Source organism: Macaca mulatta, chromosome X (assembly GCF_049350105.2).
Source record: "Macaca mulatta isolate MMU2019108-1 chromosome X, T2T-MMU8v2.0, whole genome shotgun sequence".
Taxonomy (NCBI): Eukaryota; Metazoa; Chordata; class Mammalia; order Primates; family Cercopithecidae; genus Macaca; species Macaca mulatta.
The window spans coordinates 53,838,306-53,854,205 of NC_133426.1; the positions used below are offsets into that span (position 1 = coordinate 53,838,306).

General features: G+C 43.1%; 1 protein-coding gene across 18 annotated transcripts in view; it reads right to left on the reverse strand.

The window, feature by feature from the left end:
* PHF8 (PHD finger protein 8) overlaps positions 1-15,900 on the reverse strand; it is a 109,906-nt gene that overhangs the window by 71,552 nt on the left and 22,454 nt on the right. For all 18 annotated transcript variants that reach the window (XM_077989073.1, XM_015127505.3, XM_077989074.1 and 15 more), the window contains 6 exons: positions 13,472-13,557; positions 12,980-13,088; positions 8,152-8,312; positions 7,099-7,240; positions 5,191-5,377; positions 1,347-1,509 (listed from right to left, as the gene is read on the reverse strand). In XM_077989073.1, the coding sequence (XP_077845199.1) occupies positions 1,347-1,509; positions 5,191-5,377; positions 7,099-7,240; positions 8,152-8,312; positions 12,980-13,088; positions 13,472-13,557 (848 nt within the window). The remainder of the gene's footprint in view (positions 1-1,346; positions 1,510-5,190; positions 5,378-7,098; positions 7,241-8,151; positions 8,313-12,979; positions 13,089-13,471; positions 13,558-15,900) is intronic.

Here is a 15,900-nt window from a genome sequence, read left to right on the forward strand (position 1 = left end):
GGTAATAAGAAAATACTATATGGCCGGGTGCAGTGGCTCATGCCTATAATCCCAGCACTTTGGGAGACTGAGGGAGGTGGATCACCTGAGGTCAGAAGTTCAAGACCAGCCATGGCCAACATGGTGAAACCCCATCTCTACTAAAAATTTAAAAATTAGTCGGGCGTGGTAGTGCAAGCCTGTAATCCCAGCTACTCAGGAGGCTCAGGCAGGAGAATCTCTTGAGCCTGGGAGGCAGAGATCACAGGCAGACGAGATCGCGTCACTGCACTCCAGCCTGGGTGACAAGAGTGAAACTCCATCTCAAAAAAAAAAAGGAAAACACTATGAACAACTCCACACATACATCTGACAATTTAGATTAAATAGACCAATTCCTTGAAAAGCAGATGATCGCAACTTACTTAACACAAAATACAAAATCTGAATAGCCTTACGAAGATTTTTAAAATTGAATGTTAATTTAAAACTTCCCAAGAAAACAAATCTCCCATCCTGGCTAACACGGTGAAACCCCGTCTCTACTAAGAAATACAAAAAATAGCCGGGCGAGGTGGCAGCGCCTGTAGTCCCAGCTACTCGGGAGGCTGAGGCCGGAGAATGGCGTGAACCCGGGAGGCGGAGCTTGCAGTGAGCTGAGATCCGGCCACTGCACTCCAGCCTGGGCTACAGAGCGAGACCCCGTCTCAAAAAAAAAAAAAAAAAAAAAAAAAAAGAAAACAAATCTCCAGGCATATGTGATTACACTAGAGAATTCTACTATACATTTTAAGAAAATTTAACACTAATTCTGATTAAAGAAATGAAAGAAAATCTAAATAAGTGGAGAGATACACTGTATTCATATAAGACCCAATCAAGTAAAGATGTCAACTCTTTCCAAATTGAGACAACTGGGGGATTTTTTTTCACAATAAATATACTCAAATCTCACCCAAGACCTAAGAATTCATAATTCTAAGAGTGAAGCCCAGGTACATACTGTTTAGGAAAAAAAGGCCCATCCCCACCACAGGTCATTCTGACTTAGAGCCCAGAATGCCAGCCTCCCAGGCACTACCCCTAGAGTTACGGGGCTGAGTCATGTTCTCTATCTTCACCAAGATGACATCAACCCAGGACAAAGAAGTCCATCAGCCTCCTCCTGGACATTCCCCACTTTCAGCCTCCCCAGGTGACCATGCTGCTCACTGACTACCCCATGAAATTTCTTGAGGCCCAGTTCTGCGCCTTTGGCTGATATGAGAAACACATCCCACATAATCAGATTAATATGCTATGGGGCCAAAAGCTCCCTTCTTCTTTCCACCCTCCCTGAACCCTCCCAGAGGCACCCAAGGGAAGACCTGTGGGAATGAAAAGTGTCTGTCCTTGCTTCACGGAACACTTGTAGCACTTGTCCACCTGGTCCCCAAAGAACATCTCATTCTGATTAGAGGAACTGCTCCAGCACTCAAAGAGAGTCAGATTGGCATTTGTTGGGCGAATCAGGTAGAAGATCTTTTCACCCTGAAACAAAAAGAGGTTGAAGTGACAAAAATACCAAGGGTTTCCAGAAAAGTCCTTAATGGGTACTCCAAAAGGCTATTATTTCTCCCATGCTCCAAAATGATGGCAATATGCCAGATTTCTTGCCCAAACCCATCCAAGAATCATTTTTATGTGGATTTGGAAAACTTCAAAAGGTCACTTTGCTTTTTGTACTTTTAAGTTTCTATAAACTTGACAAAAACAAATTGGAAAGGGCATTTCAAACAAAATTGTTCAAGTTAAGACAAATGTACACCAAGTGTTCCTATTTTAGACACAATGCCAAATAAAAAATGGCCTCTACAGATGAGTAGATCAATACTAGTAGCCTTAGGAGAATTTAAGGCCACATTACTGATGAGAAGAAAATTGAATTTGCCTTCAAATGCCATTTACAGAGTGTTCCTTCCCACACCTGCAATCAAAGCCCAAGGACTTCTGGAAGATTATATGTTATGTGATTATCTTTTGGAAGAACATTTATTTCCTAATTGTGTTTTGCCTGGATAAACATCAGAAAGATAATTTGGCAAAAAAAAAAAAAAAAAAAAGAAAAAGAAAAAGAAAGAAACAAAAACCCAGTAGCACAAATATATTCTCAAAGCATGATTGGTTTAACCAATATTTCCCAATAATAAATTTCAACGTAGAAAAGTAACACTAGAAATATCAGTTGTACAACTGGAGAATTTTGAATCAGATCTGTAGATTAGGTACTAGTATATCAATGTTAACTTCCTGATTTTGATAACTATACAAATTATTTAAGACATTGTCTTTGTTTTTAAAACAAAGTTTTAAGACAAACCTGTAGTTAAGAACTACAACTGAATTATTAAGATATAAAGGAATACTATGTTTTTACGTGCAAATGTCTCAGGAAAAAATATATATATAACCACTTTATTGTGTTTGCTTTAGAGAGAGAATATAATAAAATGGTAACATTTGAGGTATCTCGGGGAAGGGCAGAGATTCTTCCCATTATTTTTGAACTTTTCTATAAAATGAAATTATTTTAAAATAAGAGTTAAACCTAACATTTGCATAATAGCACTTTCATTTACACATTCTAATTCCTACATGATAAACCAATGGAAACAACTAGTTAAGGACTTGTGATCACTTGGACAAGAGCCACAATCCAAGTTTTCCATTCTTTCCTTTGACTTTTCTGGTAAGAAAACTAGGCCAGGCATGTTGGCTCAAGTCTGAAATCTCAGCACTTTGGGAGGTCAAGGCAGGAAGAGCACTTGAACCCAGGAGTTTTGAGTCCAGCCTGGGCAACACAGTGGGACCCTGTCTCTACAAAAAATAAAGTAAAAAAATTGTCTGGACACGGTGGCTCATGTCTGTAATCCTAGCACTTTGGGAGGCCAAGGTGGGAAGATCTCTGGAGCTCAGGAGTTTGAGACCAGCCTGGGCAACAGAGTGAGAGCTAGTCTCTACAAAAAAAAAATGTTCTTAATTAGCCAGAAGTGTGGTGTACACCTGTAGTCCCAGCTACTTGGGAGGCTGAAGTGGGAGGACAGCTTAAGCACAGCAGGTCGAGGCTGCAGTGAGCCATGATCATGCTACTGCACTCCAGCCTGGGTGACAAAGTGAGACACTGTCTCTTAAAAAAAAAAAAAGGTAAAAAAAATTAGCTGGGAGTGATGGCATGCACCTATAGTCCCAGCCACTCAGGAGGATCCCTTGAGCCCAGAAGTGAGAGGCTGCAGTGAGCTATGATTGCACTACCGCACTCCAGCTTGGGTGACAGAGCCAGATTCTGTCTCTTAAGAAAAAAATAATAATAATAAAAAAGAAAACTAAATAATGTGAACAATGGTGAAAACCAAAATCATTTAAGGAATTAGGAATTTGTTTTCCAGACCTCAAAAATCCTTTATAGTCACTGACAATTAATACACTAATTACAAAATTGTTAACAATCACTAAAAAGGAAACTATAGAAATCCTGACTTTAAAAAGACTTCTTACACAGGTTTTATCTTCACTGTGGTGGCAGTTAAATGACTATATACAATTGACAAAATTCATCAAATTGTACAATTAAAATGGATGAATTTATTTATTTATTTATTTTTTTGAGACGGAGTCTCACTCTATCACCCAGGCTGGAGTGCAGTGGCGCCATCTCGGCTCACTGCAAGCTCCACCTCCCAGGTTCACGCCATTCTCCTGCCTCAGCCTCCCCAGTAGCTGGGACTACAGGCGCCTGCCACCACGCCCAGCTAATTTCTTTTGTATTTTTAGTAGAGACGGGGTTTCACCATGTTAGCCAGGATGGTCTCGATCTGACCTCATGATCCGCCCGTCTCGGCCTCCCAAAGTGCTGGGATTCGGCCAAAATGGATGAATTTTATGGTATATAAATTATACCTCAATAAAGTTGGAGGAAGGGAAGCTTCGCATGTTGCCAGGAATTTCCAAAGTAAATGTGGACATTTCCATACATGCTGGTATGAGTATAAATTGGTTCAATTAAGAAGGTAAAAGTGGTTGGGTGCAGTGGCTCATGACTGTAATCCCAACACTTTGGGAGGTGTGTTGGAGGCAAGCAGATCACTTCAGGTCAGGAGTTCGAGACCAGTCTGGCCAACATGGTGAAACCCTGTCTCTACTAAAAATACAAAAATCAGCTGGGCGTGGTGGTGGGCGCCTATAATCCCACCTACTTGGGAGGCTGAGGCAGGAGAATTGCTTGAACCCGGGAGGCAGGGGTTGCAGTGAGCTGAGATCACGCCACTGTACTCCAGCACTGGCAACTGTCAGCTTGGGCGACAGAGTAAAACTCCATCTCAAATAAATAAATAAATAAAATCTTTGTTTTTCCTCTGCATCAACAACAACAAAAAAGAAGGTAACAACCAGGAAAACCTCAGGTATCTGCTATTATTTTAAAACGTTTGATTAGTCAAACTTTTTTTTTTTTTTTTGAGACGGAGTCTCGCTTTGTCGCCCAAGCTGGAGTGCAGTGGCCGGATCTCAGCTCACTGCAAGCTCCGCCGCCCAAGTTTACGCCATTCTCCTGCCTCAGCCTCCCGAGTAGCTGGGACTACAGGCGCCCGCCACCTCGCCCGGCTAGTTTTTTGTATTTTTTAGTAGAGACGGGGTTTCACCGTGTTAGCCAGGATGGTCTTGATCTCCTGACCTCGTGATCCGCCCGTCTCGGCCTCCCAAAGTGCTGGGATTACAGGCTTGAGCCACCGCGCCCGGCCTAGTCAAACATTTTTTAATCAATTTTTTTTTTGAGACGGAGTCTTGCTCTGTCGCCCAGGCTGGAGTGCAGTGGCACGATCTCGACTCACTGCAAGCTCCGCCTCCCGGGTTCACGCCATTCTCCTGCCTCAGCCTCCCCAGTAGCTGGGACTACAGGCGCCCACCACCACGCTCAGCTGATTTTTTGTATTTTTAGTAGAGACGGGATTTCACCGTGTTAGTCAGGATGGTCTCAATCTCCTGACCTCGTGATCTGCACGCCTCAACCTCCCAAAGTGCTGGGATTACAGGCGTGAGCCACCATGCCTGGCCAAATCAAATATTTTTTATTCAAAAATGTAAATCAAACTAATTCAAAATGTTTCTGTGCTGCCATGTGACACGTACAGGGAGGCCCAAGGCCTGGCTGCCTCCAGAAGCCATGCGTATTCCTACCTTGAGTACATGGTACCAGACAGAGGTGCCACCAAAGTCAATGTGAAAGTCTGTATAGCTATCTCGCACACTCATGAGGCAGTACTTCTGTACATTGGGTCTCTCAAAGACACATTCCTCTGGCCACAAGTTTTCGACCCATGACAGCTTTCGAACAATCTTCGGTGTCTCCACAAGGTTAGAAAGTCTACCAAGGAAGGGGTGGACAGCAGATGTCAGCTGATTGGGAATAGAAGGTTGAGGCCTGAATAAAATACCCCACAGTTCAGTGAGGCTCAGATAAGTCAGAGAACAAGTTCCCTCCACAGAATCCCCAAAGGCACACAAGACACTTATTTCTGTTCTGTAAGTCTGGTCAGTATCCTCACTCTACTCATCTCCAGAAATCCCAAGTCCCAGCTCCATAGGCTTCTCCAGTCAAAGGTGTTCATTTCCTCCACTAAATGCTCATACTCCCCAGCCCCACTCCAGACTACTCACTTGGCATGTGGATTATAGAAGTTATTGCACTATCCCTATCTCATATTGTCTTCTTTATGAGAAACCACTAGAGCAACCTCACAGGGCTCAGTTCCAGGTAAAGAAATGTTTCTCTGAAACATCTGGTTGTTTTTATCCTATGTAAAATCTTACAATATTGCACTCCTCTCTTTGTTCTGAACTTCAGGAAATTCACTGAAAACTCTACAGTCCATCTCCACCAACTATCCAGACATTCATAAATGCATTTTATGTGCAGAGTACCCACCACATGCATATTCCATTTCCCAATCTTATTTCACTTTTGTCCTAATTTTTCTTTTGTTTTTTTTGGCTTCTCCACATCTCTGTAAGCTACCTTTAATAGTCTTTCAGGATGAAGTGAGGTATAAACTAACAAATATAGTTTTAAAACACTCTCAGGTTGTTTAACCTTGCATCTTAGAAACAACAGCAAGGGTCTTAATATTGTACCGTAATTACATAATATGTTACCATAGGGAAAGTGGCTAAAGAGTACACAGGACCTCCCTGTACACTTTTTTGCAACTTCCTATGAATCTACAAATTAAAAGTTAAAAATGTAAATAATCAAACAGTAAGTTTCCTAAGGGTAAAAAGATAAGTTATGATTTCTTGGTATTTCCCACATTTCTGACCCAAAGAGAAGACTATATACGTTATCTATTGAGTGTGTGAGTCCAGATAGAATCATTTAAAGGTAAATAGATTTATCTTTTTCTTTTTAAATGTAAGAAACCTACATTGGGGTAATTTTAGTAAATCTATTTCCAGGAACTGAGGACCTATCCCAGCAGTTACACAATGACTATGCCACTGTTGTATACAGGAGGAAAAGGTCAAAGGCGGCTGTCCTAAGGTCTTGAAAAAGGAGACAAAAATTAATTAAAATAGCTACTATGTAATCTATCCAATGCTATAAACTGTGGAGAAATATGACTCAAGTGTTATAATATGAGCAGCTACCCTAGAAAATATAACCCAGCTTGCCATCCCAGAGGAAGAAACCACCAGGAAGAAGAGAAAGGAACACGAGGCAAGGTGCAGTGGCTCATGCCTGTAATCGCAGCACTTTGGGAGGCGGAGGCGGGCAGATCACCTGAGGTAGGGAGTTCGAGACCAGCCCTGCCCACATCGTGAAACCCTGCCTCTACTAAACATACAAAAATTAGCCAGGCATGGTGGCGGGCGCCTATAATCCCAGCTACTCAGGAGGCTGAGGCAGGACAACTGCTTGAACCCAGGAGGCGGAGGTTGCAGTGAGCCAAGATCGTGCACTGCACTCCAGCCTGGGTGACAGAGCAAGACTCCATCTCAAAAAAAGAGAGAGAGGAACACGAATGTACACTAGACATATCACACAAGTTTCAGGCACTTTGTCAGGTTTGCTATTCCTGCACCTCTTACCTGGTATCAGAGAATTCCAAACTAATGACATTGAGGACTTTCTCCCTCTTGCCGCTGTAATAATATTTCACAAAATCACCAAGCTTCATCTTGCAGTCAGCCTGGCGGGTCACATCAATCACATCAATCTCTTTGTCAGAACCTGGAGTAAAGAGATAGGTTCTGCACCAAGTAGTCTCAGGGACTGTGGAAGACTCTCTTGTCCCCTCATCAGTCCCTAGAATGGCCTTACACTCAAAGCTTCTCTCCACCGACACTGTATGTATATGTGTGTGTGTGTTTGGGGGGCAGGGGTAGGAACACATCACACTTTCCTTAGATCTATGTGCCCTGCTAGGGCAATGGAACTACCTGACACACAGCCTCACACATAGTAGTCCACCTGCCTGGGCCTTGCTTCTCCATTTCTTCTCATCCTCTCCACAGAATCTCATGCCCAGATAACAAGTGGCATGTGAGAGCCACAGTCAAAAGCTTTCTCATTTCAACAGAAGACAGACAATGATCCCTAGAACTTCCCAGGTAAAAAACGGAGTTCAACCTAGGGTTGTATAGACTATTAAAAGGAGAAGGAGCTGGGCGTGGTGGCTCACGCCTGTAATCCCAGCACTTTGGGAGGCTGAGGCGGAAGGATCGCTTGAGCCCAGTAGTTGGAGATCAGCCTGGGCAACATAGCGTGACGTCATCTCTACAAAAAATAAAACTAGCTAGGCATGGTGGTGCATCCCTGTAGTCTCAACTGCTCGGGAGATTGAGGTGTGAGGATCCCTGGAGCCCAGGAGGAGGTGGAGGTTGCAGTGAGTTAATCACGCCACTGTACTCCAGCCTGGGCAACAGGGCGAGACCCTGTCTCTGATAAACGAATGAGTGAATGAAAGAAGAAGAGACTAGGATGTTGGCTCTCTCTGCTGAAGAATGACTTTGGACAAGGCATTTCACCTCAGATTCCCAAGATGTTTAGAGAGGAAATGCAAAAACAGATTTGAGGGGAAGGGACACAGATCTTGACAGGAATGAATAATGTTACAATTAAAAGAGTCTGTAGTGTCTTACCAACATAGTGTTCAACATCCCTCACAGTGAATGATGGCGAGGGCAGCGTCATGCCCAACCCATCCTTCTTCAGGACCAGGATGGGCACACTGAAGCTATTTTCTTCCAGGAATTCCACAGTCAGTTGATTTCCAGTGGGCTTCAGAATCACTTCATCTGAGCTGAGGGCCACAGAAGAGAAAGCTTGAGCCTGAGGCACTGCCCACTAAAGGCCTTATTGGAGGCTGCCACTCACCCAAGAGGTGGGGTTTTTATGAGGGGACTTAATGTAAGCTGGTAACTAATAGCAAAAACCTCATCTGCTAGGGAAGAAATGATCTGTCCAAGGCTAGAGACCAGGTCACTGGCAGAGGTGGGGAGTAGTCTGCCAACATGGTGCTCTTCTCTGGGTGACAAGAAGAAATCAGTCAAAAGCCTGGCCAGAAAGAAAAGACACATCTGACGAGTTCGGCAGATTTGTTCTAACCAAGAGCAGCATTACCCAATTTAAAACACTATCAAAGAGAAAAGACTGATTAAAACAAAACAGCAACATTTTTACATCAACTTTCTCAACATGCGTACTTAATGAGTTTCAGCCTGGGCATCATTTCTAAACCTGTCTCCACAAAAAAAATTCAAAATTAGCAGGGCATGGTGGTGCAGGCCTACAGTCCTACATACTTGGGAGGCTGAGGCAGGAAGATCACTTGAACCCTAGGAGTTGGAGGCTACAATGAGCTTTGATCATGCCGCTGCACTCCAGTCTGGGTGACAGAGTCCCTGTTTCTTTCTTTTTTTAAAAAAAAAAGAAAAAAGAAAAATAGTTTTCTTTAAATCATGGTGGAGAAAAGATTTATATTTGACAACTCTGACAACTTGTGCTGGGACAAATATATTAAGCTCAATGTCTATCTCATTTTTTTTTTTTTTTGGGACAGAGTTTCACTCTTGTTACCCAGGCTGGAGTGCAATGGCATAGTCTCGGCTCACCACAACCTCTGCCTCCCGGGTTCAAGCGATTCTCCTACCTCAGCCTCCCGAGTAGCTGGGATTACAGGCATGTGCCACTACGCCCAGCTAATTTTCTATTTTTAGTAGATACGGGATTTCTACATGTTGGTCAGGCTGGTCTTGAACTCCCGACCTCAGGTGATCCGCCTGCCTCAGCCTCCCAAAGTGCTGGGATTACAGGCGTGAGCCACTGTGCCCGGCCTGCCTATCTCATTCTTTACATAATCCTAGATGGTCCAAAGATTAAATTCCAAGAAATAAGGCTTTAAGAGCAGAAAAACCTGGGAAAAACCCAGTAGTCATTAAAAATAGCAATAAATAAATTTAACCATATAGAAATTAAAATATTCTGCAAGAAAGCTGTTATAAATCAGTAATAGTAACACAACAGAATGCCTGTCAACACAAGCTAGCAGTTCACAGAGAAAACAATCAAGCTGGTTTATAAATGTATGAAATCTAAGCCTGAGTGCAGTGGCTCACAACTGTAATCCCAGCACTTTGGGAGGCCAAGGAAGGCAGATTGTTTGAGCCCAGGAGTTGGAGACCAGCCTGGGCAACATGGCAAAACCCCGTCTCTACAAAAAAAAAAAAAAAAAAAATTAGCTGGGTGTGGTGGCACACACCTGTAGTCCCAGCTACCCAGGAAGCGCAGGTGGGAGGATGGATTAAGCTAGGGAGATCGAGGCTGCAGAGAGTGGTGATTGCACCACTGGACTCCAGCCTGTCTCAAAAAAACAAAAAACAAAAAACAAAAACAAAAACAAAAAACTACTTATTTCCTTCATAATTAAAGAAATACAAGTGTGGGCTGAGTGCAGTGACTCATACCTGTAATCCCAACACTTTGGGAGGCTGAGGTGGGCAGATCATTTGAGGTCAGGAGTTTGAGACCAGCCTGGCCAGCATGGTGAAACCCCGTCACTACTAAAAATACAAAAATTAGCTGGGCATGGTGGTGCGTGCCTGTAATCCCAGCTACTTGGGAGGCTGAGGCAAAAGAATTGCTTGAACCCAGGAAGCGGAGGGTGCAATGAGCTGAGATTGCACCACTGCACTCCAGCCTAGGCAACAGAGCAAGACACTGCCTCAAGAAAAAAAAAAAAAGAAAAGAAAAGAGAAAAAGCACAAGTGGAAACAGTAGGATTTCACAATTTATCAGAAAGGCAAAAAAAATTGATAATAAACAATATTGGTGGCCGGGCGTGGTAGCTCACGCCTGTAATCCCAGCACTTTGGGAGGCCGAGGCAGGTAGATCACCTGAAGTCAGGAGTTCAAAACCAGCCTGGCCAACATGGTAAAAAACCATCTCTACTAAAAATACAAAAATTAGCCGGGCGTGGTGGCAGGTGCCTGTAATCCCAGCTACTCGGGGGATCAAGGCAGGAGAATCGCTTGAACCTGGGAGGCGGAGGTTGCAGTGAGCCGAGATCACACTATCGCACTCCAGCCTGGGAGACAAGAGCGAGACTTCATCTCAAAAAAAAAAAAATAATAAAACAAACAAACAATGTTGGCTAGGATATAGGAAAATCGGCACCCTCCACACATTATCTGTGGGAATGTAGAATGGTATAGCCACTATGGATGTAATTGGCAATGTATGCAAAAACTTAAGTGCAAAGATATTCATTACAGTATTTCTTTGTAATAGCAAAATACTGGAATCAACTTAAATGTCCATCAGTAGAGGACCTGCTAAATAAATGTTACACCATGCAATGTAACATTAAACAGCCATGAAAAAGAACATCTGTATGTGCTATTATGGATTGATCTCAAATATACATAAGTTTTTTTTAAAAAAAGCAAGACACAGGGCTGGGCGCGGTGGCTCACGCCTGTAATCCCAGCACTTTGGAAGGCTAAGGCGGGCGGATCACGAGGTCAGGAGATCGAGACCATCCTGGTCAACATGGTGAAACCCCACCTCTACTAAAAATACAAAAAAAAAAATTAGCTGGGCATGATGGCGGGCGCCTGTAGTCCCAGCTACTCGGGAGGCTGAGGCAGGAGAATGGTGTGAACCCGGGAGGCGGAGCTTGCTGGGAGCCAAGATCGCACCACTGCACACCAGCCTGGGTGACAGAGCGAGACTCCGTCTCAAAAAAAAAAAAAAAAAGCAAGATACGGAACAATATATAGTGTTTCCACTTGTGTCAAAAAAAGGAATTAAAAAAATCTATGTTTGTATATGCAAAAACCATTTCTGAAAGAATCTACAAATAACGGGTTGACTTTGGAGAAGGAACCTGAGGAGTCTGGGGTAGAGAGGAGAGTTTTTGCCTTTAAATAAACAAATAAAACAAGAAATATTAAGTTGAAGAAACACTTATTCCAAGTAACACTTCGGTTACAGAAAACATGAAAACAAGTAAAAAAAAATAAATAACAGATCCTGATAAGGCTGCGGAGCAAAGGGAATACTTACACCATGTTAGCGGGAATGTAAATTAGTTCAGCCACTACGGAAAGCAGTTTGGAGATTTCTCAAAGAACTTAAAAGAGAACTACCATTCCACTCAGCAATCGCATTACTGGGTATATACCCAAAGGAAAATAAACCATTCTACTAAAAAGATGCATGCACTGATATGTCTGCAGCATTATTCACAATCAAACTAGGTGCCCATCAACAGTGGAATGGATAAAGAAAAGTGTGGTACATATATACCATGGAATACTACACAGCCATACAACAGAATGAAATCATATACTTTTCAGTAACATGGATGCAGCTGGAGATCATTATCCTAAGCCAATTAATGCAGGAACAGAAAATCAAATACTGCTTGTTCTTACTTTTAAGTAGGAGCTAAACATTGGGTACCCATAGATAAAGATGGGAACAATAGATACTGGGGACCAGTCTAGTTGGGAGGGAGGTAGCAAGGAAGGGGCTGAAAAACTAGCTACTGGGTACTATGTTCACTGCTTGGGTGATGGGGCCATTTGCACCCCAAACCTCAGCACATGCAGTATACCCACTTAAACAAACCTGCACAAGTACTTCCTGAATCTAAAGTCAAAGTAGAAATTATTTTTAAAAAACCTGAACATGGTCTACTGAATTAAAAAAACCAAGCAAAAGAGACTGCTTTGTTCCTTTTTTTAACTCATTATTTTTGCTTATTTCATGTAATTTACTTTTGACAAGGCAGCTTAATTTTAAAAAGATAAAACCTCTTTTCGATTATAAAAGAGATATATGACCAATAATTTTTTTATATTAAAAAGAGTTTCTTCTTCTCTATGAGAGAATTAAATTTTCTGATCCTAAGACTCCTTCTAGGCCGGGCACGGTGGCTCAAGCCTGTAATCCCAGCACTTTGGGAGGCTGAGACGGGCGGATCACGAGGTCAGGAGATTGAGACCATCCTGGCTAATACGGTGAAACCCCGTCTCTACTAAAAATACAAAAAACTAGCCGGGCGAGGTGGTGGACGCCTGTAGTCCCAGCTACTCGGGAGGCTGAGGCAGGAGAATGGCGTAAACCCGGGAGGCGGAGCTTGCAGTGAGCTGAGATCCGGCCACTGCACTCCAGCCTGGCCGACAGGGTGAGATTCCGTCTCAAAAAAAAAAAAAAAAAAAAAGACTCCTTCTAGTCAGCATTCCTTGGGTAAATTTAAGTATCTAACTTAGGTGAATACTGCCTCCCAACTACCGAAAGTTTTCCAGAAATTGACCAAACCAGAAGGAATTTGCAGAGCCCTGAAGATACTCACAAATTGGGGAGGCTCCTAATGGGACAGCCACTGGGAAAGCTGGGAAGAGGTGAGTTCTAGCCTCCCAGAGCCCTGGCATTCACCAGCCGTTGGAGGTAGGGTTCCTCACCTGTCAAAAGTCCTACTCCGGAGCTCTCTGATGAACGTAGGGCTCCCGGTCTTCACTGGTTTCCCCTTGTGTGTATCATGCCCCTTTGAAGATCCGCGGCGTTTTTTCACTAAGCCAGAAAAAGATGAGAGATTGTGAGTCAGAATGGTCATGAGCTATGATACCAAGAACAAAGGCCTCAGTAGACTCTCTTCCAATCTAACCACCCCTTGGAGCATTTGTAGTCAATGAGGTCCTCACAGATTCAGGAAAGTTCCTGGTGAAGATGGGTACTTTCTCTGGATAAGCCTTAGGAAGAGAGGGAGGTGAAGTTATTAACTTCTGCCCTCTCAGTGAGATAGCTGCTGGCCTGTGGAGCCTGCACAGGCTTCTGCTATTTCCTGAGGAAAAAGAATCAGAAGTGCTCAGGCAAAAGCAATCACTCCCCCAAATTTCATTTCCTTTGTCTCTCCTCTGGATTGTCTTCTCTAGGAAACCCTAAGATCTACTTACTAATGGAGGGCCCATGCAAGACTTCACAGTTGGGGCAGTGGTAGAGGTCAATGTCAGCAGCCTTCTCCTCTTCAACACCAACACAACTGAAAAAGAGAAAAACAGTCAAGGTTTATGGAAATTTTATTTTTTATGAGGTCTAGAACAGTGCTGTCCAGTAGAACAGCTATTAAGTACATGTGGCTATTTATGTTTAAATCCATTAAAATTAAGTAAAATTTAAAATTTCAAGTGCTCAGCAGCCACATGTGGTTAGGGGTTACTGTATTAGACAGTGGTGTGATCATGGCTCACTGCAACCTCTGCCTCCTGGATTCAAGTGATTCTCCTGCCTCAGCCTCCCAATTAGCTGGGATTATAGGCATGCGCCACCATGCCTGGCTAATTTTTGTATTTTTAAGAGAGACGAGGTTTCACCACATTGGCCAGGCTGGTCTCAAACTCCTGAGTTCAAGTGATCCACCCACCTCTGCCTCCCAAAGTGCTAGGATTATAGGTGTGAGCCACCACGCCCAGCCTTATAACCTAATTTTTAAACTTGAGATACTTTATTAAATGAAAAAGACTAAAAAAAAAAATTCTAGTCAACAGTAGTTCTGAATGAAAAATTACAGATAATCCTTTTTATCTTATCTGTGCTTCTCATTTCCTACAACAAACATCTGTTGCTTATTTCACATTTTAAAGACTTAAAAAGATTTACTTAATTTTGAAAATTTGACTTTGCATGTATATGAGGTGGTAATCTCACAAGATTCAACCTTCCCTTACTAGGGAAGGCACCAGCAGCCCCCCAAATAAATTCTTGCTAAAAGTAAACACCTAGGCCAGTCACAGTGGCTCATACCTGTAATCCCAGAACTTTGGGAGGCTGAGGCAGGAGGATCACTTAAGCCCATGAGCTCAAGACCAGCCTGGGCAACAAATTGAGACCCCCAACTCTACCAAAACAAACAAAAAAATTTAGCTGAGCATGGAGGCTGAGCTGGATCACTTGAACCCAGGAGATTGAGGCTGCAGTGAGCCATGATTGTGCTACTATACTTCAGCCTGTGTGACAGGACGAGACCCTGTCTCCAAAAAAAAAAAAAAAGAAGACCCAAGTCTTAAAATCTTTGGTTTGCCACACACAGCAGAGAACATTAAGGTAGAGTTCAAGTTGTTTCAGCCAAGATCATGCTCATAAATGGACTTCCTGGGATTAGGACTCTACCATCTTCCCAACTAATAATCTCATGCCTATAAACCAGCACCTTATCAATAAACCAGGGATATCACCATCAACTTTGCAGGGGTTTTAAGGATTCAATAAGATAATGTATATAAAGTGCAGCATGGCCAGTCGCGGTAGCTCACACCTGTAATCCCAGTACTTTGGGCAGCCAAAGTAGGAGGATTGCTTGAGGCCGGGAGTTCAAGACCAGCCTGGGCAACATAGGGTAACCCCATCTCTATAAAAATAACACTAATGTGTGCAGCACAGTGAGCATAAAGTCTGATACACAGTAAGTATCTGGTTTCACAGTAAGTGCTAGAAGTCCAGTCTGGACCTCACCTTTCACCTGCCTAAACCTTCTTCAAAGATATTCCCCAGACCTTGTAGCATTAACTCACTTCCCTGGACTGCATGCTTTCTATCTCATACCCCCGTTCCCTCTGGACAGTACTGAAGAAGGAAGCCTCTTCACCTCTCTCTCCCCTAAACTTTCACCCCATGTGGCTATGTGCTTTCTCTACTCTAAACACCCGCTGCTCGTCCCCTTTCCCAACTTGGTAAACAAACTGCTGAACATTGGCACTCCCTTCAACAAACACTCCTTCACCTTCCAGGCTTAACTGAATGCAGTTTCTCCTATGGGAAAGTCATTTTCTCTACACCACTGCCACTCACAAAGTGTGATCCACAGACTAATGCTGGCCTGTGAACTATTTACTACAGGTCTGTGATAAGTACAGAAAGTAAGAGTAAGCATCACTATTATGCAAAAGTTTTTACAGCAATGTAACAGAATAATTTTATATCTGTTCAATCTAATAATAAAATTTTGGGCTTGTCTTTTATATGTTTTTTGGTTCATACCATATATATATATATATATATATATATTTTTTTTTTTTTTTTTTTTTTTTTTTTTGAGACAGAGTCTCGCTCTGTCGCCCAGGCTGGAGTGCAGTGGCGCGATCTCAGCTCGCTGCAAGCTCCACCTCCCGGGTCCATGCCATTCTCCTGCCTCAGCCTCCCGAGTAGCTGGGACTACAGGCGCCCACCACCACGCCCGGCTAGTTTTTTGTATTTTTAGTAGAGACGGGGTTTCACCGTGTTAGCCAGGATGGTCTCGATCTCCTGACCTCGTGATCTGCCCACCTTGGCCTCCCAAAGTGCTGAGATTACAGGCATGAACCACCGTGCCCGGGCAGTTCATGCCATT